Here is a 24,292-nt window from a genome sequence, read left to right as displayed (position 1 = left end):
TGATGCAGCTTTTTGAAGGCTTTCATTTCTTAATATAAACTAGTGTATTAATTTTTTGTGGTTATAAGAATGAAATATGCAGTACTAAGTGCCCGCTTGTGTCAAGCACTGGACCAAATATTATATAAAAATCATTTTGAAAATTTTGGAAAACAGAAAAAAGTATATTTGAGAGACTGAGGCAGGAGGATCATTTGAGGCCAGGAATTCAAGACCAGCATGTTCAACATAGCAAGCCCCCATCTCTACAAAAAACTAAAATATTAGCAGGGTGTAATAGTTCATGCCTGTAGTCCTAGCTACTCAGCAGGAGGCTCGCTTGAGCCCAGGACCTCAAGGTTACAGTGAACTATGGTCATGCCACAGCACTCCAGCCTGGGCTATAGAGTGAGACCTTGTCTCTAAAAAAGAAAAGAAAAGAAAAGAAAAGAAAAAAATATAAAGAAGAAAATAAAAATTATTCATAAACTCATTCATCCACTGTCAACAATTTGGTTTATTTCCTTGTTGTATACTACATATATGTATTTTTTTTCCTAGTTTACCATACAATTTTGTTTGTTTGTTTTTGGCCATTTTACCTTATAAGCATCTACATCATTAAGAATGTTTTGTAAATCTTTTATAATGGCTGGTTAATACCCATCATTTGACTGTACCATAATTCACTTATTACTATTCCCCCTCATTATTTAGATTGTTTTCACATTTTAGCCATATAAAAACTATGATAAGGCGTGGTGGGGTGCACCTGTATCTCAGTTACACCCAGCTATGTTTGGGAAACTGAGGCAGAAGGATCACTTGAGCCCAAGAGTTGGAGATCAGCCTGGGAAACATTGTAAGACTCCCTCTAAAAGAAAAAAAAGATGAATAACAACACATATATTTTACCTGGATTTTATATTAGTTTATTAGGTTAGTTTCCCAGACAGGAATTGACCATGTCAAATGATATAATTAAAATACTTTTAAAGTTTTCAAAGCCATACTGCTAAATTGCTTCCCAGGAAGTTACACCAACTTTTTAAGTTTACTAATAGTGAACGAGAATGCCTGTATCAGTACACCCTTGCTAACACTGAATATTAATATTACAATTATTTTAGTATGCTAATTTAAATATTTTAAATGGCCAGGCATAGTGGCTCATGCTTGTAATTCCAGCACTTTGGGAGGCTGAGCTGGGAGGATTGTTTGAGCCCAGGAGTTCAAGACCAGCCTGGGCAATAAAGCAAGACCCTGTCTCAACAAAAAAGAACAAAAAATTAGCTGGGTGTGGCGGCATGTGCCTATATTCCCAGTGTGTAGGGAAGCTGAGGCAGGAGGAGTACTTGAGCCCAAGAGGTCAAGGCTGCAATGAGCTATATTGTGTCACTAGCCCTCTAGCCTGGGCACCAGAGTGAGACCCTTTCTCCAAAAAAAATTTAATTAATTTAAAAAATATTTTAAAGGTAACTCAATTTATGTATTTATTTATTTTTTTGAGACGGAGTCTCACTCTGTTGCCCAGGCTGGAGTACAGTGGAGCTATCTCAGCTCACTGCAAGCTCCGCCTCCCGGGTTCACGCCATTCTCCTGCCTCAGCCTCCTGAGTAGCTGGGACTACGCGCGCCCACCACTACACCCAGCTAATTTTTTTTTTGTATTTTTAGTAGAGATGGGGCTTCACCATATTAGCCAGGGTGGTCTCGATCTCCTGACCTCGTGATCCGCCCGCCTCGGCCTCCCAAAGTGCTGCAATTACAGGCGTGAGCCACTGTGCCCGGCCTCAGTTTTGTTTTAGATTGTATTATTCCTTCCACTACTTCTATACCTAAAGTTTTTTGTTTTTTTTTTGAGACAAAGTCTTGCTCTGTCGCCGAGGCTGGAGTGCAGTGGCGTGATTTTGGTTCACTGCAACCTCCTCCTCCTGGGTTCAAGTGATTCTCATGCCTTAGCCTCCCCAGTAGCTAGGATTACAGGCATGTGCCACCACACCCGGCTAATTTTTTGTATTTTCACTAGAGATGGGGTTTCATTATGTTAGCCAGACTGGTCTCGAACTTCTGAGCTCAAGCTATGCCCGCCTTGGCCTCCCAAATTGCTGGAATTAAAGGTGTGAGCTACCATGCCTGGCCCCCAGTTTTTTAATTTGTTTTTTTAAGCAATTATTGTCCTGGTGGTGCAACTCGTGCCATGGGGATCTGGGAAAGAAGTAGAAAATGGGGTCAACTATGTCCTATTTCTTTTGTTTGTTTATTCGTTTGTTTTAAATGTTGGACTATGTATCAGAAACAAAAAAGGAACCAGTTTTATCAGGTGATCACAGTATGCCAGGGCCTTACAGGTCATATCAGAAATTGAACTCAAGTTCTTTCTTCAGCAACAGCACTGGAAACATTGTTCTGACATGGACCTTTTGTTTCCCTGGGACTGTGGTTTTATTTTTGAATAAAAAAGTTTGGCCTGTGCTTTAGAACAGAACAGGTCTTCCTGTTTTATTCCTTTATTCCTTCCACTATTTCTATACCTAAAGATTTTTTTTTTCTTTTTTTTTTTCTTTTGAGATGGAGGGCATCAGGAAGTCTTAGGCTTTCCTGAATAATCCTTTATGGACCTATCATTGAATTTATCTATTTTTTTTTTTTTTTAAGATGGAGTCTTCTTCTGTCGCCCAGGCTGGAGTGCAGTGGCATGATCTCGGCTCACTGCAACCTCCACCTCCCTGGCTCAAGGGATTCCCCTGCCTCAGTCTCCCGAGTAGCTGGGATTACAGGTGCACGTCACTATGCCTGGCTAATTTTTTTGTATTTTTAATAGAGACGGCATTTCACCATGTTGGCCAGACTGGTCTTGAACTCCTGACCTTAGGCAATCCGCCCTCCTCGGCCTCCCAAAATGCTGAGATTACAGGCATGAGCCACCATGCCTGGCCTATCTAACTCTTCTTAAATTAACTTGTATTATGCCCACCTGTGATGTTACATATATTGGCTTTCGTCCTAGTTACTAGTTCATAACTTCTATAGCTCTTGCTATAGTCTTTTGTTACCATGTTGGGTGTGTTAGGGCTCTGGAAACAGAATATCTCTCCTGCCCTAAAGCAGGACTCTAATCTCCCTCCACCTTTCTGATCATGGGTCTTAAAGACACTCCCCTGAGAAATCCCACCCGACACCCTATGTGAAGAAATGCTGACATCATGAAGCTCATACAAACCCAAGAAGAGTGGGTTTGGACTGCTTCCGGATAGCTGAACACGTGGAGGTTCCTGGAGGGTGGCATGGTCAGGGAGGGCATGGAAGCTCTGCACCTCTTCCCACATACCTCACTCTACTGTCCCTTCATCTGCATTCTTTATAATATCTTTTATAATAAATCTGTAAACATAAGCAACTGTTTCCCTGAGTTCTGTGAACCACTTCAGCAAATTAAACCCAAACAGGAGGTCGTGAGAACCCCAACTTGAAGCCAGTTGCTCAGAAGTTCTGGAGGCCTACTTTTGCAACTGGAGTCTGGGGTTTTTGTGGGAGAGGTCAGTTTTAGAGACCAAGTTCCCAACCTCTGGGATCTGACACTGTCTCCAGGTAGATAGTGTCAGAACTGAATTGGACACCCAGCTGGTGTCCACTGCTTGGAAGAACCCCCACACATTTGGTCACAGAAGTCTTCTGTGTTGATGATTGTTGTGGCTTCAGATGAGAGGAAAAACACAGTTTGAAAGAGGTTTTTTTGAATCATCATTTTATCTATTAATTGTAGTACTCATTATATATATTCATATTTTAATACAGATATATTTTGGTTTTGTGGCTGATGTATTAATTTTATTCTTTTCATTTTTTATTTTGCAGTTATTTGAAAATTAGTTTCATACCAACTGAGGTGTCCTTTCTGGTGTATGCTATTTCCCTGCTCCCTTCTCCTCACTTGGACGAAGTGGGGATATCCCGAATTGAAGCCGTTTTACCACAGTGTGACCTAAATAACCTGAGTAGTTTTGCTACATCTGTTTTAAGATGGATTCAGTGTGATCACATATATTTGGATAGTATTACTGGGAAACAACTGAAACTACTTCAAAAATTAGATCACTATGGTCGTCAGAGACTACAACACAGCAACAGTTTGGATCTGTTATGGGAGGAACTTAAATCTGTCAGAGGAAGCACGTTTCCTGAGTCACTTCTTGAAGAAACGATTGCTACTTTACAGCGTTTCGTGGATGAAATTAATTACATAAATGTTGTGGAGATTGCATCTTTTATTTCTAATACTGATTACCTCAGTACTTTGCTACTTGATAGGATAGCCTCAGTGGCTGTTCAGCAGATTGAAAAGGTGAAATTTAAATGTTACACATTAATTTTATGGAGTTGTCAACTTCTGCAAGCATAATTTTTATCATAGGCATTTTGAGAACTTGGATTGGAATCTGAGGTTTAAAAATTAAATAAATTCTGGGTCAGATATGGTAGCTCAAGCCTGTAATTGCAGTGGTTGGGAGGCTGAGATGAGAGGATTGGTTGAGCCCAGGAATTATGGCTCAGTGAGCTGTGATTGCACCACTGCACACTACCCTGGGTGACAGAGTGAGACCCTGTCTGTTAAAAAAAACAGAGAAAACTCTGGTTTCTGTTTCAGCGATTTGTTGTTCCTGTCCTTGAAGTCACTTTCTTCTTCCAGCATTGCAGATTTGGAAAGAATCAGCAATCATTTGGTTCATTACAGTATTAAGATTAGGAATCAATTATTTGAGGAAACTCATATTGGGACAGCAGAGTATGAATGATTTTTGGTTTTACTTTTTCTTATTTCTATAATCATGTGTTATCATTTTTACCATTTAAAAGCAGTTATATTCAAAAGTATGAGATAAGCTTAAAAACTGAGAAAATTGTAAGGTATCCATTGGCAACAGTATTCTTAAATTGTCATTGCATCTTCTTGCAGATTTATTTCTGGGACTTACTTGTAAAATGCCACTTTATGGATTATATGAGAAGCAGCTCACTTATAAAATCACTATCATAAATATATCAGAGCAAGGCCTTTATTTAAAAGACAGTGTTTCTCACAACTGAAAATAAAAAGTTAACTTGCTTAGTATAATGCCTGGAAGTCATTAAGTATTGGATGAAAGAGTGAAAAATGAAATAAAAAAGCAAATGAAAGAAAAACGAATGCTAATGATTGTAATTTAAGAAACTTCTCTACATTATGATTATTCTATAAAATGTACTGATTATCATGGAAATTGCTGATACTGTTTCCTATTCAATTTAGTGACTAATGAATTCTGAAACCGAATTTATTTATTTATTTTAAATTTAAATAAAGACAGGGTCTTACTATGTTGCTCTGACTAATCTCAAACTCCTGGCCTCAAGCAGTCCTCCCACCTCAGCCATCCAAAGTGTTGAGATGACAGGCATGAGCTACCACTCCCAGCCAGAATAGAATTTTACACCTAACAAAATAAATTTGTAGATTGTCTGATTTACTTCTTTTTTGTTACATTAACACTTTTGGAGTTATTAATTGTGGGTGGGGTTAAATAAATTATAGCAGGATGGAAAAATTAATAAGCAGAGATACATTTATTATTTAACTGTAGTGATGATAGGAAAAGATTTCTCCTAAAAAATAATTAGCTTAAAATTTTGTCTTATTTTCCTAAAGTTTAAACTATAAATTTTTTGTTCTTTTTATACAGATCCATCCTTTTACAATCCTTGCTATTATTCTTCCATTCAGCACTTTGAACTATGATCCACCTCAAAGGGATGAATTTTTTGGAACTTGCGTGCAACATCTTAATTCTTATTTAGGTAGGTATATTGTTTGGTAATACACTGAGTGAATAAGTCAGAGGTTACCTGTTGCTGCTGAGCTAGGAGATGTCCCTCATTTAAAGGGTAACCATAATAGCCATGAATTCTCTACTTAAAAAAAGGTTTTTTGTTTGTTTGTTTGTTTGTTTTTGAGACAGAGTCTTGCTCTGTCACCCAGGCTGGAGTGCAGTGGCACAATCTTGCGTCACTGCAACCTGTCTCCTGGGTTCAAGTGATTCTCCTGCCTCAGTCACCCCAGTAGCTTGGACTATAAGCATGCGCCACCACACCTGGCTAATTTTTTGCATTTTTAGTACAGACAGGGTTTCACCATGTTGGCCAGGGTGGCCTGGAACTCCTGACCTCAGGTGATCCACCTGCCAAGGCCTCCCAAAATGTTGGGATTACAGGTGTGAGCCACTGCTCCTGGCCCTAAAAAAACTTTGTATCCATTTTAATTAAGAAAAATGTCAAACTTGTATAAATAATTAAACAAAGAACACATACATACTCACTGTATAGATTCAATAATGTTAACATTTTATTGTATTTGCTTATCTGTTTGTTTCTCTGACTCTTTTATTTTTTTCTGAGCTATTTCAAAGTTGTAGGCATTGTGACCCTCCACCCCTAATTACTTTAGCATACATCTCCTAAGAATAATGACATTCTTCTATACCACCGCAATACTGTTGACACAGTAAGAAACTTAATCATAATTCCCTAATAACTAATACACAGTTCATGTTTCAGTCTCCCTAAGTGTTCCCAAAATACATTTTAGAGTAGTTGTTTTGGACCCAGTATTCAATCATTGTGTTTGGTTGTTATCTCTTCAGTCTCTTATAGTCTATAATTTTGTTTCCCTTTTTTCTTTTCTTGGCATTGACTTGGTTTTTTGTTTTTTTCTTAATTTTTTGCTATCCAGGTTTTCAAATATACAGAAAAATTGAACAATATAACAAACATCTGTATAATAAGCTGTAGACCCACAATTGTGATTGAATATTAACATTTGCCACATTTGCTCTGTGTATATGCACAAGTGTGTATGTGTATGATGAACCTTCCAATTGTCAGCTCTATGTACTTCGGGTTATAAGGACATTCTCCTATGTAACTACAATACTGGTATCATTACTATTACTAAAGAAAATGAACAAGTACCATCTACTACCTAGTCTGTAATCAAATTTTCCCAATAGTCACCAAATTATCTTGTATAACTTTTTTCTTTTTTTGTTTTTTGAGACGAAGTCTTGCTCTGTCGCCCGGGCTGGAGTGCAGTGGCCAGATCTCAGCTCACTGCAAGCTCCGCCTCCCGGGTTCAGGCCATTCTCCTGCCTCAGCCTCCCGAGTAGCTGGGACTACAGGCGCCCGCCACCTCGCCCAGCTAGTTTTTTGTATTTTTTAGTAGAGACGGGGTTTCACCGTGTTAGCCAGGATGGTCTCGATCTCCTGACCTCGTGATCCGCCCGTCTCGGCCTCCCAAAGTGCTGGGATTACAGGCTTGAGCCACTGCGCCCGGCCAGCTTTTTTCTTTTTTTGAGACAGAGTTTTGCTTTTGTTACCCAGGCTGGAGTGTAACGGCGCGATCTCGGCTCACTGCAACTTCCGCCTCCTGGGTTCAAGCGATTCTCCTGCCACAGCCTCCCGAGTAGCTGGGATTACAGGCATGCTCCACCACACCTGGCGAATTTTGTATTTTTAGTAGAGACGGGGTTTCTCCATGTTGGTCAGGCTGGTCTGGAACTCCCGACTTCAGGTGATCCACCCACCTTAGCCTCCCAAAGTGCTGGGATTACAGACGTGAGCCACAGTGCCTGACTATAACTATTTTTTTTTAAACAACCAATATTGAGTAGTTATGTATTTTCCTCCATCTTTTTTGCTTGATATTTATTTTTATAAAACGACTGGCCATTTATTATAAATTGTGCCACATTCTGGATTTGTCTGATTGTTTTCCTTTAACTTGCTTCCCCATCTCCTGCATTTGTAGTAAACTAGAAGTTAGGTATAGATGCTTGGTTAGGTTCAGATTAAACATTTACAGCAAAAATAACTTGTATGTGGTGCTGTGTACCTTATATTTAGATCACATCTGGAGGCACATAATGTCTGATTGTTTCTGTCTATTTAGATTTTTTTTTTGAGACGGAGTCTTGCCAGATTGTTTTTTAAAAGTAAAAAAAAAATGTTTCTTAAGAATCTTAATAGATGTTTGTCAACTGTTTGAAGGGTTGCTGCTCTTATGCTGATTATTTTGCATCTCTTAAAAAGGTCTTTAAAGAAATTATCTTTTAAATTTAGAGATGGGGTCTTGCTACATTGCCCAGGCTGATATCAAACTCCTGGGCTCAAGTAGTCCTCCCACTTTGGCCTCCCAAGTGCTGGGATTACAGGCATGAGCCACCACACCTGGCCAGAAAAGTCTTTTGATAATATTTCAGTACTAGAGAAAAGTAGAATAGAAATAGTCCTTCCTGCTGTTAGCCTTAGCAGAAGCAATATGTGAAGATAGCAGAGACAGGAAATTACTTTTTCTTTTTCCTTTTCATTTTTATTTTGGGTCTGAGTTGTGTTTGGAACAGTTTGACCTTCAAGGAGTAGAGCTTTATGAGACTTTTCTTCTCAGACTCACACTATGTACTTGTCAGTATGATATAGAAGTTTTAGAGGAGAAATGCTCAGTAGCCATTCCTTTTCACTCAACACTTTCCATGTACTTACTGTCAGGTATTCTTCTAGGCACTGGAGATACAGGAGAGAGTAAAAACAGATAAACTACCATCATGGAGTTTACTTTCTGGTAGGGGGAGATTGACGTAAACAATAAACAAGCCTCTAAGGTCAGATGGTGATAAGTACCTTCAAGAACATTAGAGCAGGGTAAGTGTATAGGCTGGAGCATCATGCTAAGTGTGAGATGGAGTAAATTTTGGATAAGGGATTCAGGGACTGCCTCTCTGAGGAGATGTCATTTAACCATGGATTAAATGAAGTGAGGGAGTGATCCATGTCAGTAGATAGGGAAGAGAGTCCCAGGATGAAAGAAAGGGAAGTGGAAAGGGCCCTCAGGTGAGAGCATGTTTGGTTTTTTCCAGGAACAGTGAATTCAATGTGGCAGGAGTGGATGAGAGAGACCAAGTTGGTAGGAGATAAGGTTGGAGAGACAGCCAGAGACTGGTTTCCTCAGATCTTTTTGCTCTGCCTGGAGAGTAAAAATTACCCAGTTATCTACCAAGCAACAGATACTGAGAGCTTCCATATCCAGCATAACATGTTGGGCTCTACACTAGGGATTTATATAGACCTTTAGACCTCTGGTGAAGGTGGTGTGAAACAAGTATGAATATATTAATTGTGTCTGCATCATGCTAATGGACTTTGCTACATTTTTGTGGGATCTGTGGGCCAGATAGCATCTAACCATGTCTGATACTACTGTGTCACAGCCTACAACATGAGGCTGGGATATGCATATGTATATGTATATGTATATGTATGTGTATATGTATATGTATATGTGTATATGAATGTGTTTCATGTGTGGTGTACATTTATACCCCTTTTTAGTAACACAACTATATGTAGAAAGATGAGCCTTTAAATTGAGAGAGTATATTCTCCTGGTTGTTTAGTCATGTGTCAACAGCCAGAAGGAAATAAAAGTACATCTTTTCCCATATTCTCCAAATAGTCTTAGAAATTAGAAATTTTTGTTGCTAAAGAGTATAAGGGAAGAAAGATTGAGAAGTATAGCTTTGAGTTTTAAAAACTTAATCAGAGAAAGTTTTAAAAATTCCTAGGGAACTTTATAAGTAAAATTTTAAATAGCTAATAGAGTAATACTTTTCATTGTTTTGAGTAATGACAAATTTTGACAGATTAGTTTTGCTGGTGGAGATCATCACTGTTATGACCTGGTCTTGCTTTATTAAATAAACTCAGTAAAAAATTGAAAAGGAAAGATTTAATATTGTCTATTCTGTCCTTAGTAAGAATATTGATACCAATCAGGCATTTTAGGTGGCCTTTTCCCTCACGTTAGAAATGTCTCTTGGATGAGGCAAATTAGGTAAATAGTTGAAGCCTTATACTGTGGGACATCTGCCATGCTGCTGGGTGACAACTAAAGGAGGAGGTGCTAGGCAAGACCTAAGCCTCAAACATGTGTACACTCTGCTTGGAGATCTGAGATCCCCAGAGAGCAGCATGGTATAATAATCCAGGCTCCAGAGCTGGACATTCTGGGTTAAATCCTACTCTCTGCTTGCCAACTCTGTGATCTTGGGCAAGTCATTTAACCTCTCTGTGCTTCCTAATGCTTCTTTATAAAGCAGAGATAATTGTTTCTACTGATATAACATATAAATGAGTTGGTATATCTAAAGTGTTTAGAATGGTATGTAACATATTCTGAACACTATTGTATTATTATCGCCAATACCGGGATCACTTCTTTTTACATGCAGCACTGTCCTTTTGTTTTGGATTCTTTTTCCAAGGCTATTTTTAAAACTTCTTACTAAAGTGTAATAACAAATGTTCATATAACTTTAGTATAATAGTATGAGTTTATTCAAATTGAATCACCCAGGGAATCAGTACTGAGGTTAAGACACAGAGTATTATCACAGTACCCTTCTCCTCTTGTCCCCTTTTCCTACTTGGACCCCACCCAAAGGTAACCACTTAACCATTATCCTGTCTTGTAACAGTATAGATTAGTTTTATCAAAACTGTGTATCATTTTCTTTTTAAAACCTAGCTTTGCCTGAATAAATTATAAATTTATATATAAGTGAGGCAGCTATACCTTTAAAAAAATCTTAATTTTCTTTTAGGTATATTGGATCCTCTTATGTTAGTGTATCTTGGTTTCTCTTTGGCCACACTTCAATATTTTCCAGAAGATCTGCTAAAGTCAATTTTTAACATCGAATTCTTATCTAGATTGGATTCTCAACTTGAAAGTATGTATCTACGTTTTAATTTATTTGTCTGTTGTACTTTATATCCAAATCTCGGGTCTACCTATACTGAAGAATTTTAATGTTAATAACTTTTTTCTGTTTCTAATAGTATTCATGCTTATTGTAGAAATTTGGAAAACACAGGAATAAAATAGAAAATAAAAAATTACCCATCTTACTTAAAACTACCACTTTTGGCCGGGCGCGGTGGCTCAATCCTGTAATCCCAGCACTTTGGGAGGCCGAGACGGGCGGATCACGAGGTCAGGAGATCGAGACCATCCTGGCTAACACGGCGAAACCCCGTCTCTACTAAAAAAAAATACAAAAAAAACTAGCCGGGTGAGGTGGCGGGCGCTTGTAGTCCCAGCTACTTGGGAGGCTGAGGCAGGAGAATGGCGTGAAGCCGGGAGGCGGAGCTTGCAGTGAGCTGAGATCCGGCCACTGCACTCCAGCCTGGGCGACAGAGCGAGACTCCGTCTCCAAAAAAAATAGTAATAATAAAATAAAATAAAAAAAAAAACCAAAAAACTACCACTTTTAATGTTTTGGAGTATTTCTTTTCTGTCTTTCTCCTTCTCTTGTGTGAATGTTTATATATTTGTGTTTTTTTGTTTTGTTTTGAGACAGGGTCTCACTCTGTTGCCCAGGCTGGAGTGCAGTGGTGCAGTTATAGCTCACTGAAGCCTTGGACTCCAGGATCAAGTGATCCTCCCACCTCAGCCTTCCGAGTAGCTGGGACCACAGGCGTGTGTCACCATGCCCAGCTAATTTTTTTTTTTTTTAATAGCTGGGATCTCACTGTATTGCCCAGGCTGGTGTCAAACTCTTGAGCTCAAGTGATTCTCCCTCCTTGGCCTCCCAGATGTGTGAACCCCCACACCCAGCCTGTATTTAATTTTAATTTGTTAAATTTTTTATTTTTATATTTTGAGACAGAGTTTTGCTATGTTGCCCAGGCTGGTCTCTAGCTCCTGGCCTCAAGCAATCCTCTTGCCTTGGCCTCCCAAAGTGTTGGGATTACAGGCATGAGCCTCTGTACCCAGCCCCTGTATTCTTACTTTCTTTTTCTTTTCTTTTTTTTTTTTTGAGATGGAGTCTTGCTCTGTTTCTCAGGCTGGAGTGCAGTGGCTCAAACTTAGCTCACGGCAACCTCCGCCTTCCCATTTCAAGTGATTGATTCTCCTGCTTCAGCCTCTCGAGTAGCTGGGATTTTAAGTAGGTGCCACCATGCCCGGCTAATTTTTCTATTTGCAGTAGAGACGAGGTTTCACCATGTTGGCCAGGTTGGTGTTGAACTCCTGACCTCAAGTGATCTGTCCACCTCGGCCTTACAAAGTGGTAGGATTACAGGTATGAGCCCCCATGCCTGGCCCCTATATGAATTTTAAAACAAAATTTGGATTACTTATATGTTCACTTTTGTATGCTGCCTTTTTCCATCTAACTATATTTTGAGCAATTTTCCATGTTATTAAATATTTTTATATCTTTTTTTATTGGCCACATAATGTCCCATTATATGGATATAATAAAATTTGTCATCTTATAGATTGTTTCTAATTCCTCATCATTGTAAGTAATGAATTGTTATACATGAATCATTGTTTCCTTAGGATAAAATCCTAAGTATGGAATATTAGGTGAATGAAAATTCTTGGGAGTATTTTTTTTTTTTTTTTTGAGACGGAGTTTTGCGCTTGTTGCCCAGGCTGGAGTGCAATGGCATGATCTTGGCTACCTGAAACCTCCACCTTCTGGATTCAAGCAATTCTCCTGCCTTGGCCTCCCGAGTAGCTGGGATTACAGGCAGGCGCCACCATGCCCGGCTAATTTTGTATTTTTAGTAGAGATGGGGTTTCTCCATGTTGGTCAGGCTGGTCTTGAACTCCTGACCTCAGGTGATCCACCCACCTCAGCCTCTCAAAGTGTTGGGATTACAGGCGTGAGCCACCGCGCCCTGCCAGGAGTATTTTTTAAATGTACTTTTAACATTCATGATTAATGAGAACAGTGTAGGAGTTGGTCCTAATCATGTCACTGAATGTAATAATTTAAAAATATGAAGCATACATTTGTAAATTAGAAATGTAAACAGTTCTAAATACTGTTAGAATAAAAGCATCTAGTAATAGTGGGGATAAATGAATGTGAAAAAAAATGGGTTGTCTTTCCTAGGTTTCAGCTCTCAAAATTCATTAGTATTTTATTAATTTCAGTTTTATCTTCATCTCTAAGTGCAAGAGTCCAGTTTCATCTTATGGAGTTAAATAGATCAATCTGCTTGGAATGCCCTGAGTTTCAGATTCCATGGTTTCATGATCGCTTCTGTCAACAATATAATAAAGGTTTGCGTTTTCTTTTAGTCAGATAGCAAAGTTTAATTCTAAAGTAAATTATTGTGTAGTACATTGTTAATCTTGTTATACTGAAACATGACACGAGCCTTCCCAAGAGTGCCGTGACCTGTTTAATATTTTATATGTGATATTGTAGATGGAACATTATAAGAATTTCTTAATATTTGGGACATAACCCTCTTTCAGTTGAGAGCAAAGAACTTTTATTGAATTTAGTGTCATTACATAAGATATTACATTGAAGCTCTTATTGGAAATATTAATCTTTATTTTTCAATTTGTAGAATTGGAATGATTTTCATTAAAAAACTGATTAAGGCCGGGTGCGGTGGCTCACGCCTGTAATCCCAGCACTTTGGGAGGCTGAAAGGCTGGCAGATCACCTGAGGTCAGGAGTTTGAGACCAGCCTGACCAACAACATGGAGAAACCCCTTCTCTACTAAAAATACAAAATTAGCCGGGTGTGGGGGTGCACACTTGTAATCCCAGCTACTCAGGAGGCTGAGGCAGGAGAATTGCTTGAACTGGGGAGACGGAGGTTGCAGTGAGCCGAGATCGTGCCATTGCATTCCACCCTGGGCAACAAGTGCGAAAACTCCATCTCAAAAAAAAAAAAAAAAAAAAAAGATTAAGTAGACTAATTCTTTATATTTTATAAAGGTATTGGCATCATGAATGGAGCACAACAGCAGATTTATAAAATGTTAGCGGAGGTACTAGGAGGAATCAATTGTGTAAAAGCCTCGGTTCTTACGCCTTATTACCACACAGTAGGTAAGTTATTGGTAGGTTATTAGTTACTTTCAGAAAATCAAACTAATATGAATAGAATCATCAGTTGGAATTTTTAAAAGTTTTTTGATTTTTTTTCAAGTTGTTATTATTATTAAAATTTCCAAACAGGTAGAAAGAACAATAGAATAAATCCTCAAGTTTGCATGGCTCAGTGTTGATAACCAGGAGCATTTTCTGTTCTTTAGAAAATAAAATAAAATTAAGGTCAGTCCTCCACCAATTCTAAGTAAAACCCAGATTCAGATTCACTGAATGTTTCTGTATCTTCAAAAGATTCTGTCCTCTCCATTCGGTGTGTGAAAATAAGGGAAATGACTCTTTAATCTGTATTTCATTGTTTTAAGTTCATCTGAAAAACTAAGTTGGATTATCAGCCTGGATGAAGATTTCCAAAGATACTGTGCTTGATGTTAACCTGATTAATCTTGTTTCTCAACTGTTCTAGTTGTGAAATGCATTCTAATTGAATTGTGGATTACATAAAGCTAGTGGACTAGCTTATGTTGATGGCAATATAAAATTTTCAAAGATATTGCTATATTCAAATGGTGATCTTAAATGAAAAAGATAAAATTTTAAGATAATTAACATAAACTTTCTAAATTTAGGTTTAGAAAACCTCTGCATATATACAGCATATTTAAAAGGATTATAAACTTGGTATAAACTAACAGCGTAAATGGTAGCCAAAAATCAAATACTATTTAAACTATATTGTTAATAATAACAACAAAGTTGGTAATCCCATTGTATTCTATTTTTCAGACATCTTAATATTGTATTTTTTTTTTTTTGCATGTTGTCCTTTTTAAGAGACAGTGACATGTAGGGTCTAGAAACAAAGGAGGACAGATAGTGAAGGATCTTGTCTAATCATGTCTTAGAACTAGAGAAGACTAGGATTGCATGGATTTCAATCCTTGAGCAAGTTCTTCCGAACCTTGTTAGCTTCTTCATCAGTGAAATGGGGATAATAATGCCTACTTGATAGGATTAACTGAGATATTGCATGTGAAGCATTTAACACTATCCTTGGAACATAGTAAGTGCTCAATACATTTATTTTTATTTTAATTTTTTTATAGAGACAGGGTCTCACTATGTTGCCCAGGCTGGTCTCAAACTCCTGGGCTCAAGCGATTCTCCTGCCTCAGCTCAGCCTCCCAGAGTGTTGGGATTACAGGTGTGAGCCACTGTGCCCAGCCCAATATATCTTACTTGGGGGGGGTGCGGGAAAAGGATGTTTAGTCTGAAAAATAGAAGTCTTATGGGGACCATAATCTTTTAAAATGTTTGAAGGATTGTTAAGTAGAGAACTAGGTATCTCTATCTTAAAGATGAACAAAATGGTAAAAATGAAAGAAAGCAGATTTAACTTGGTATAAGGAGAATTATTGGCTGCTTTCTGAAGAAGTAATGTTGAGGCAGAGGCTGAATATTCAGATGATAGATGTGTGTGATTTTTATACTGGGCAGGAAGGTGAACTAGATAATCATTAATACTCTCATCTTGTGTTACAAAACACAAGTTTCCTTTGATTTTATATTAATCAGGATTGAGTTGGGTATGAGTGACAAAAATCCATAAATTGGCTGGGCTCAGTGGCTCATGCTCATACACATAGTCTCAGCACTTTGGGAGGCTGAGGTGGAAGGATGGCTTGAGCTCAGGAGTTTGAGACCAGCCTGGGCAATATAGTGAAACCCTATCTCTAAATAAATAAATACATACATAAATAAAATAACAGGCATGGTGGCATGCCCCTCTAGTCCCATTGCTCAGGAGTTTGAGACCAGCCTGGGCAATACAGTGAGACCCTGTCTCCAAATAAATAAATAAATAATTAGCAGGCATGGTGGCATGCCCTTGTAGTCCCATTAGGAGGCTGAGGTGGGAGGATCTCTTGAACCCAGGAATTGGAGTCTACAGTGAGTTACAGTCACTCTACTGCACTCTAGCCTGAGTGACAGAGCAAGACTGTGTCTCTAAAACAAAAACAAAACAAAACAAGAAACAAACATTGAAGCTGGGCATGGTAGTGCAAGCCTGTAATCCTAGCTACTTTGAGAGACAGAGGTAGGAGGATCACTTGAGCCCAGAAGTTTGATTCCAGCCTGGGCAATACAGTGAGACACCATCTCTTTTTAAAATTGTTCTTGTTTTCTTCAGAACAATATGAACATAACCCCATCTCTTAAAAAAATTACACAAGACATGCTTAGCATAGAAAAACTAGAAAAGGAAGATAACAAAAAAGAAAAATTACCCATGATATAGCCACTGTTTGCTTTTGGTGTCTGTTTTCCTAACTTAAAAAAGAAAAAGACAAAAATGGTTTTCTTCTGTAGGGTTTGTGTTTTAGTCCTTTTCTGCTGTTACAACAAAATACTTGAGACTGGTTAATTTATAAACAACAGAAATTCTGGAGGCTAGGAATTCCAAGCTCGAGATACCAACAGGTTTGGTATCTAGTAAGGACCTGGCCTCTGCTTCCAAGATGGTTCTTTCAATGCTGTGTCCTCCCATGGCAGAAGGGACAGGAAGGCAAAGGATGCTTATTTATAGCGTCACTAATCTCATTAACGAGGGCTCTGCCCTCATGACTTAATCATCTCCTAAAGGTGCTACCTTTTTTTTTTGAAAAAGGCTCTTGTTCTGTCACCCAGGTTGGAGTGCAGTGCAGGAGTGCAGTGGCATGATCATAGTGCATTGCATCCTCTGCTTCCAGAGCTCAAGTGATTCTCCCACCTCAGCCTCCTGAGTAGCTGGGTCTACAGGCACACACCATGACACCAGGCTAATTTTTGTGTTTTTTTGTGGAGATGGGGTTTCACCATGTTGCACAGGCTGGTCTTAAACTCCTGAGCTCAAGCAATCCTCCTGCCTCTGCCACCCAAAATGCTAGGATAACAGGTGTGAGATACCATGCCTGGCCTAAGGTCCACTATTATTTTTAACACATTGATGATTATGTTTCAACATATGAATTTTGGGGGACACATTCAGTTCATAGCAGTTTATAACTTTATATGTTGTGAATATTTTTCTATGCCAACAGATATGCTTATACAACATCTTTTTTAGTTACTGCATATTTTGTTGAGTATGCTATTATTTAATCGATCTGTAAGATTTTTTTTGCTGGTATGTCCATCTGTCAAACAATGCTGCAATTTCAAATAACAATTATAGATATATCTTTATATATTGCTTATTATGTGTTAGACACTGTTTTAAGTACTTTATAAGTACTTGTGTATGTGTATGCGTATAGTAAAATTATATCCCTATGAAGTATGTAAATTATTTACAGATGAGGAGACTGAAGCCCACAAACATTATTGATTGCCCAAGGTTATATACCTGGCAAAATGACAGAGCCAGGATTTGAGCTTGGCATTCTGGCTCTAGAATTCATTCTCTTAATGAGAAAGCTATATATTTCATGTTTCATAATTAACTTAAAGATGGTTCAGTGCCTTAGTTTTTCACCAGAGTTCCATCTGATTCTTTTCAAATCACAGACATCATTTCAGGATGTATATCTAAAAGATAAGAATGACTTTAAAAACAATAATATCATCTTTATCATCCTATAACCATTAATAATAATTTAATATTTTTAAAGAAATGTAGAGCAGTATGTGAAATTTAACATAAGTAGAGAGATATGGGAAATTTTAGATAAAATTTAATATTTTATGTAAATGTTAGATTTGGCATACTATAATGAACTCAATGATCAAGATTGAAGGTAGTAGAATTATGGGAAATTTAACATAAGTAGAGAGATATGAGAAATTTTAGATAAAATTTAACATTTTATCAAAATGTTAGATTTGGTGTACTATAATGAACCCAATGATGAAGGACTGAAGATAGTGGAATCTATTCCTCATATGTCTCATGCACTCTATCCCTATACCTTTGCTTTTCCTGTTTTAAGTGTCTTTTATGTTTATTTTACAGTTTATTTGTTCAAATTGGGATCTTAACATTCCACTCGGTTGGTTTGCAGTTTTTAGTTTAACCTTTCCTTTCCTACTTCTCCTTTTTTTAACTTAAAATTTAATTGAGAATAAGTTTTTTTTTTTCACATTTCGAACTTAGAATTCTAATTGCAACTCTGTGATAACATTTAATATGTCATCTAACAGTTTTTAATGTTTTTACTGTAAACCTGGGTTTGCTGTAAACCATTAGTGATATCTAGAGACTTGATTAGATTTTAGGGTTTTTTTTAGGTTTTTCTTTTTGGCCAAAAACTTCGTAAGTGGCTTGTACTTCTTATTTCTTCCTATCAGGAGGCACACAAGGCTGGTTTCTTTTTCTTTTTCTTTCTTTTATTTTTTTTTTGGGCGGGGACAGAGTCTGGCTCTGTTGCCCAGGCTGAGGTGCAGTGGCACAGGCATGGCTCACTGCAGCCTTGACATCCTAGGTTCAAGGGATCCTCCCACCTCAGCCTCCTTGGCCTGACTAGCTGCCACTACACCTGGCTTATTTTTTAAATTTTTTGTAGAGACTGGGTTTTGCCATGTTACCCAGGCTGGTCTGGAACTCCTGAGCTTAAGCACTCCGCCTGCCTCGGCCTCCCAAAATGCTGGGATTACAGGTGTGAGCCACTGTGCCTGGCCTGGTTGTCTTTTATGTATTAAGACTCATTAGTGGGTTTGTATGTTATCAGCTGATTCATTCAACAGAAAGTTCCCCTGTCAGCTTTTCACCTGCTGATTTTAGCAGTTATTAATGATCACTCATTGCCTAAATCCATCATTCAGAGGGGTGGTAAAGCAGCGATATTCTACATCTATCATGCCTTCTACATTTATTAGCTGGAATTTGTCTAAAAAGGACTTTCCCATATCAACTCTTTAGTTACCCTTATGTACAGTTCATGTAGGAAAGAGGATAAATGCTTGATCTTTTTCTTTATTAATTTTCAGATGAGTTGGTTTAGCTTCCTCCAAATGTAACCAAGAGCCTTAAAGAGATTAAAACTCTTTAATGTGATTTGGCCTAGCCCAGTGCTAAATGTATCCTGGTACTTAATATTGTTTTGTAATTCTTCTGGTTGATTTTTTATTGATTGATTTCCAAAGAGAGGTGCCATTGGATCAGATCTTATAAAAATTACTTGGATGATTTAAGAGGTTCATCATTCTTTTGTGAGTGGGTTTGTGTACAAATATATGCATATATATTTCAAATATATCTTAAAACTTTTATCTGTAAGACTTTACCTAATTCATACTGCCAGTTTCTATGCTTCCTTAAGATTTTGAGTGTATCTTGGATAAAAGAAAAAAACCTCTTCCATATGGAAGCCATAATACAGCATTGGGACAGCTACCAGAAATGCCTTGGGAACCAAATACTGAAATAGTTGGATCAAGGCTGCCACCAGGGGCTGAAAGGTAATTTGTCTCTTAGTTTTAGATTGTATTAATATCTAAATGTTAAATTTGGGGTACTATACTGAAGTCAATGATCAAAGATTGAAAGTAGTGGAATCTGTTCCTTGTATGTCATGCATTCCACCTTTGTAACTTTGCTTTTTCTGTCCCTTCTGCTTTAATGTTCTGCTTTCTTCTGTCCAAAGCCTAGCAATCTCCCTAGATTAAAGTACTAAAAGAATTGTCCTCAACTAGAAGTAAAATAGTATCTTCTTTTGTGCTCCCATACCTCTCTACTTTTCTCATAGCACTTAGCCACTTCCTACACTGCATTACAGTAACTTACTATACATCATGTGTTCTCTGTTAGACTTTAAGCTGTGTCACTTCATCTTTGTACCCCTCACAGTGGCTTATGTATAGTGGCATGTGTAAATATATATTGGACAAAAAAAAAATGGATGAAAGCAGACAGATATTTACAATTATTTTGTGTAACTAAATAGGTTTGTCATTAATTACTAATTTCTTAGTAGAAACATAACTGGATATACTCATTTATATTCATTGGCTTTTGTTAGTTTATAAAGATGCAGTCTTGTTTCTGAAAAGCTTGTAATTATTCAGTTTCTTATTTTGATTTTAGAAGTAAATATTTTTTATCTTATGTAGGATTGCTTTGGAATTTTTGGATTCAAAATCATTTTGTAGAAATATCCCTCATATGAAAGGAAAATTTGCTATGAAAAAACGACATTTGGAAATTCTGGGGTATCGTGTAATTCAGGTATGAAATACTCATGTAATTCAGCCTCTAAAAAGCCCAGAGACACTAGCTGTACATGTGCTTCCTTTTCATGTGAAAGTTCCAGAATTACCTTTTTTTTTTTTTTTTTTTTTGAGACGGAGTCTCGCTCTGTGGCCCAGGCTGGAGTGCAGTGGCCGGATCTCAGCTCACTGCAAGCTCCGCCTCCCGGGTTTACGCCATTCTCCTGCCTCAGCCTCCTGAGTAGCTGGGACTACAGGCGCCTGCCACCTCGCCCAGCTAGTTGTTTGTATTTTTTTTAGTAGAGACGGGGTTTCACCGTGTTAGCCAGGATGGTCTCGATCTCCTGACCTCGTGATCCGCCCGTTTCGGCCTCCCAAAGTGCTGGGACAGAATTACCTTTTTAAATATGTTTTTTAAAATGTATCCCTCAAACAGGCCAGGTGCAATAGCTCATCCTTGTGGCTACTTGGGTGGCTGAGGTGGGAGGATTGCTTGATCTTAGGAGATTGAGGCTGCAGTGAGCCGTGATTGTCCCACTGCACTCCAGCCTGGGTGACAGAGCAAGACCCTGTCTCATAAAAATAAATAAAAGTTGTCATTTATTTTATTGTCTTTAGAATATCTATATCTTATGATTTCTATATCTTATAAGAGAGGCACTGTAGAGATGGATAGAGTTATCAGAGGAAACAACTAGTGTATGAATATAGAAGACTATGTAGGAAAAAGTGTCCATCATTGGTATTGTAGGAAAAGGAGGATGAAAGGAGAAGAAAAAAGTCTTCTAGGCAATGTCAGAAGGACCCACTTGACTTCCAATAAGGCTTCACAGGCTATCCTTACATAAACTAATTTCATAGGATTCCTACAGCTTTGATCAGTAGTGCTTATATGTCTTCCTCAATGTTTTTTGTTGTTGCTTTAAAACTTTCATTGTTCTACATTACTTATTTTACAGATTTCTCAGTTCGAATGGAACTCTATGGCACTGTCAACAAAGGATGCTCGAATGGACTACCTGAGAGAACGTATATTTGGAGAAGTCAAGTCATGACTGTAGTTTTTATTTAAAATGAATGTTACCATTTGTCACATCTGGACTTATTTTAATTAAGTGGCCTGTCTCAATAAAAAAAATAATAGGTACAAATGTCCTAAGGTGGGAACATACCTGGCATGTTTCAGAATAACAAAGGATCCAGTGTGGCTGGAGCAGAACAAGTGGGGAGTGGGATGGGAGTGTATAAGAGAAAAGGTAAGAGATAACAGAGTCAAATACAACCTCTTGGCTACTCTGAGTGAGATGAGAAGCCATTGGAGGGTTTCAAGCAAGGAATGATATGAACTCACGTTTTAACTGCATTACTTTGGCTACCTTATTGAGATAAGAAAAGACTACAATGAGGCAAATGTGTAAGAAAGAAAACTCTCTATGAGGTCATTGCAATAATCCAGGCAAGAATGGATGGTGACTTGGAGAGCGTGGTAGCAGTGGAGGTAATGAGAAGTAGTCAGATTTTTTGGATATATTTTGAAGGTAAAGGCAACAGAATTTGCTCGCTGATTGGATATAAGGTATGAGAGAAATAGGAGTCAAGGATAAATCTAAGTTTTTGTCCTAAGCAACTCAGAGGATGTCATTAGCATTAACTAAGATGGGGGAGTCTACAGGAAGAGCAAGATGGGGGGCATGTGGTGAGGGTTGATCACAAGTTTGCTTTAGATATGTTGAGTTTGTGATGTCTTTTAAATGAGATTAGAGAAGAGTGTGAATGGAGGAGAGGTCTGAGGACTGAGTTTTCAGGTGCTCCAACATTAAAAGATTAAGAGGAAGAGGAGGAATTAGGAAAGGAGACTGAGCAGGGATGGCAAATGAGGTAGGAGGAAGGAAGGTAGTAATACTTCTAGAAGCCAAGTGGATAAAGCATTTCAAGGAGGAAGTGAGTAGTTGTATCAGATGCTGCTGAAAGGTCAGGAAAGATGAGAAATGGGAAATGGTTATTAAATTTAGCAATATGAAAATCATTCATACTTTGAAAATAGTTGTTTTGAAGTGGCACATGTGAAAGCCTGACTGGTTCAAGAGAAAATGAGAGGAGATACGTTTTCTCCTAAATGGAAGCAATGAAATGGGGTAGTAGTTGAGTGCACCAATCTTGACCTGGTGTAATCCTACACATGTTGAGGGAATAATGGGTTTTCCCTGTCTTACAACACATTGATTCAATAAAATAGTTACTAAGGGCCTACTATGTGATATAAATCCCCAACCCTTCTCTAAGAGTGATGTTTTGTGCTTAGCAGGCCACAGCCTAACTACCCTCACTTAGGCCACCTGGTGGTGGTGGAGGTAATTGACCATCTGAAAGGTGGCTATCTTCTGACTCCATGACCCTCTCAATTCACACTATCTCAAAATAAGTTGGTAGCTGGAGCGCCTTCTATCATAAGCATAGCTTTAAAATATGTGTCTTGCATGTAATTTGCTTCACTGATATTTGGCTTAGGCTTAGTTGAAGTACATGTTTAAAATATCCAATGACTGCATGATTTGAACTCTAATACTGAATATTTTGTGGAATATTAACTTCACAAAACGTTTTATGAAAAACAAAATCAGAATAGTAAGTGAAAGATGTCTCATTATCTCTTCCTCTTTCTGAATTTCTTCATACTCATATTAGTGGAAATGCTAAATTCAGAGTGTTTAATTTCCATGAAATGTGTTCTATTTCTCAAGCAAGTGATAACAAAGAACTAAACCCTTGAATAGGTTAAAATATTTGACTATGCAATTTTAGAATAAAATGATTAGGCTTATGAGGGTTATAAAGGGTTTCCTTTGGATATAAATAATTAAAAATTTAGTCATTATATACTTGAGGTACATGGAAATCTTGATTGAATAACCCTGGTATACCTTCACTAGTTGTTACACATGATCTAATTTTTTTACCTGTCACATCTCCTACTCTCTCTAGGCCAGCAGTCCCCAACCTTTTTGGCCTCAGGGACCATTTTTGCAGAAGACAGTTTTTCCATGGACAGCAGTTGGGGGATGGTATGGTTTCAGGATGAAACTGTTCCACCTCAGATCATCAGGCATTAGTTAGATTCTCATAAGGAGCATGCAACTTAGTTCCCTTGCATGTACAGTTCACAATAGGGTTCGTCCCTCTATGAGAATCTAACGTAGCTGCTGGTCTGACAGGAGGTGGAGCTCAAGTGGTAATGCTCACTCGCCTGCCCACCACTTGCCTCTTGCTGTGTGGCCCATTTGGGGACCCTTGCTCTAGGCTATCTGATTCAAATGTGTTTTTTGTTTTTTGTTTTGAGACGGAGTCTCGCTGTGTCGCCCAGGCTGGAGTGCAGTGGCCGGATCTCAGCTCACTGCAAGCTCCGCCTCCCGGGTTTACGCCATTCTCCTGCCTCAGCCTCCTGAGTAGCTGGGACTACAGGCACCTGCCACCTCGCCCGGCTAGTTTTTTGTATTTTTTAGTAGAGATGGGGTTTCACCGTGTTAGCCAGGATGGTCTCGATCTCCTGACCTCGTGATCCGCCCGTCTCGGCCTCCCAAAGTGCTGGGATTACAGGCTTGAGCCACCGCGCCCGGCTCAAATGGTTTTCTTTATATAGATACTCTTATATTTTTGATTGATGATTTTTCTATCTATATAACTTAGATTGTTATAAACAAAAGCATTTTTTCATTGAGATATAATTCCCATACTATAAAATTCACCCTTTAAAAGTGTATAATTCAGTGGTTTTTAGTAATTTATACAACTATCACCCATATCTGATTCCAGAACATCATCATCCTCAAACCCTGTAAGAAGCATTATTTTAAAACTTAATTTTACATCTACATAGATTGGCATTCTGTCTCCAAAAGTAACCTCAATCCTGATTTTATAGTAAGTACTTCTTACAGTTTTATCACCCAGATGTACATTTCTGGACACCATAATCCCTGTGGCCCCCTCTTCCTCCACCCTTTTGAGTCTGTATAAGTGCCCCTTTCTCTTCCTAACAGTTTGTTTGTTGAAGAACCTGTAGGATTTTCCACTTTGGGAATTTCTTGATTCTGTATTCATGCTATAATTAAGAAAAGTATTTTCAATATAGAAAAGTAATCAGGATTCTACTTTAAATACCCAAAATAAAACTTGTTTCTG

General features: G+C 38.1%; 1 protein-coding gene across 6 annotated transcripts in view; it reads left to right on the top strand.

The window, feature by feature from the left end:
- LOC105483278 (FAST kinase domains 1) overlaps positions 1-22,990 on the top strand; it is a 52,084-nt gene extending 29,094 nt beyond the window's left edge. For 5 of the 6 annotated variants that reach the window (XM_011744061.2, XM_011744065.2, XM_011744059.2 and 2 more), the window contains exons 8-15: positions 3,837-4,323; positions 5,699-5,813; positions 10,667-10,795; positions 13,015-13,143; positions 13,817-13,930; positions 19,228-19,366; positions 20,018-20,132; positions 21,073-21,268. In XM_011744061.2, the coding sequence (XP_011742363.1) occupies positions 3,837-4,323; positions 5,699-5,813; positions 10,667-10,795; positions 13,015-13,143; positions 13,817-13,930; positions 19,228-19,366; positions 20,018-20,132; positions 21,073-21,168 (1,324 nt within the window). In that variant the 3' untranslated portion in view covers positions 21,169-21,268. Of the gene's footprint in view, positions 1-3,836; positions 4,324-5,698; positions 5,814-10,666; positions 10,796-13,014; positions 13,144-13,816; positions 13,931-19,227; positions 19,367-20,017; positions 20,133-21,072 lie in introns of all 6 variants that reach the window. The other variant, XM_011744064.2, reaches the window with a different exon arrangement.
- Positions 22,991-24,292: the final 1,302 nt, after the last annotated feature.

Source organism: Macaca nemestrina, chromosome 11 (assembly GCF_043159975.1).
Source record: "Macaca nemestrina isolate mMacNem1 chromosome 11, mMacNem.hap1, whole genome shotgun sequence".
Classification (NCBI taxonomy): domain Eukaryota; kingdom Metazoa; phylum Chordata; class Mammalia; order Primates; family Cercopithecidae; genus Macaca; species Macaca nemestrina.
Note: the sequence above shows the minus strand (reverse complement) of the source record. Positions and strands in the feature narration are given on the sequence as shown.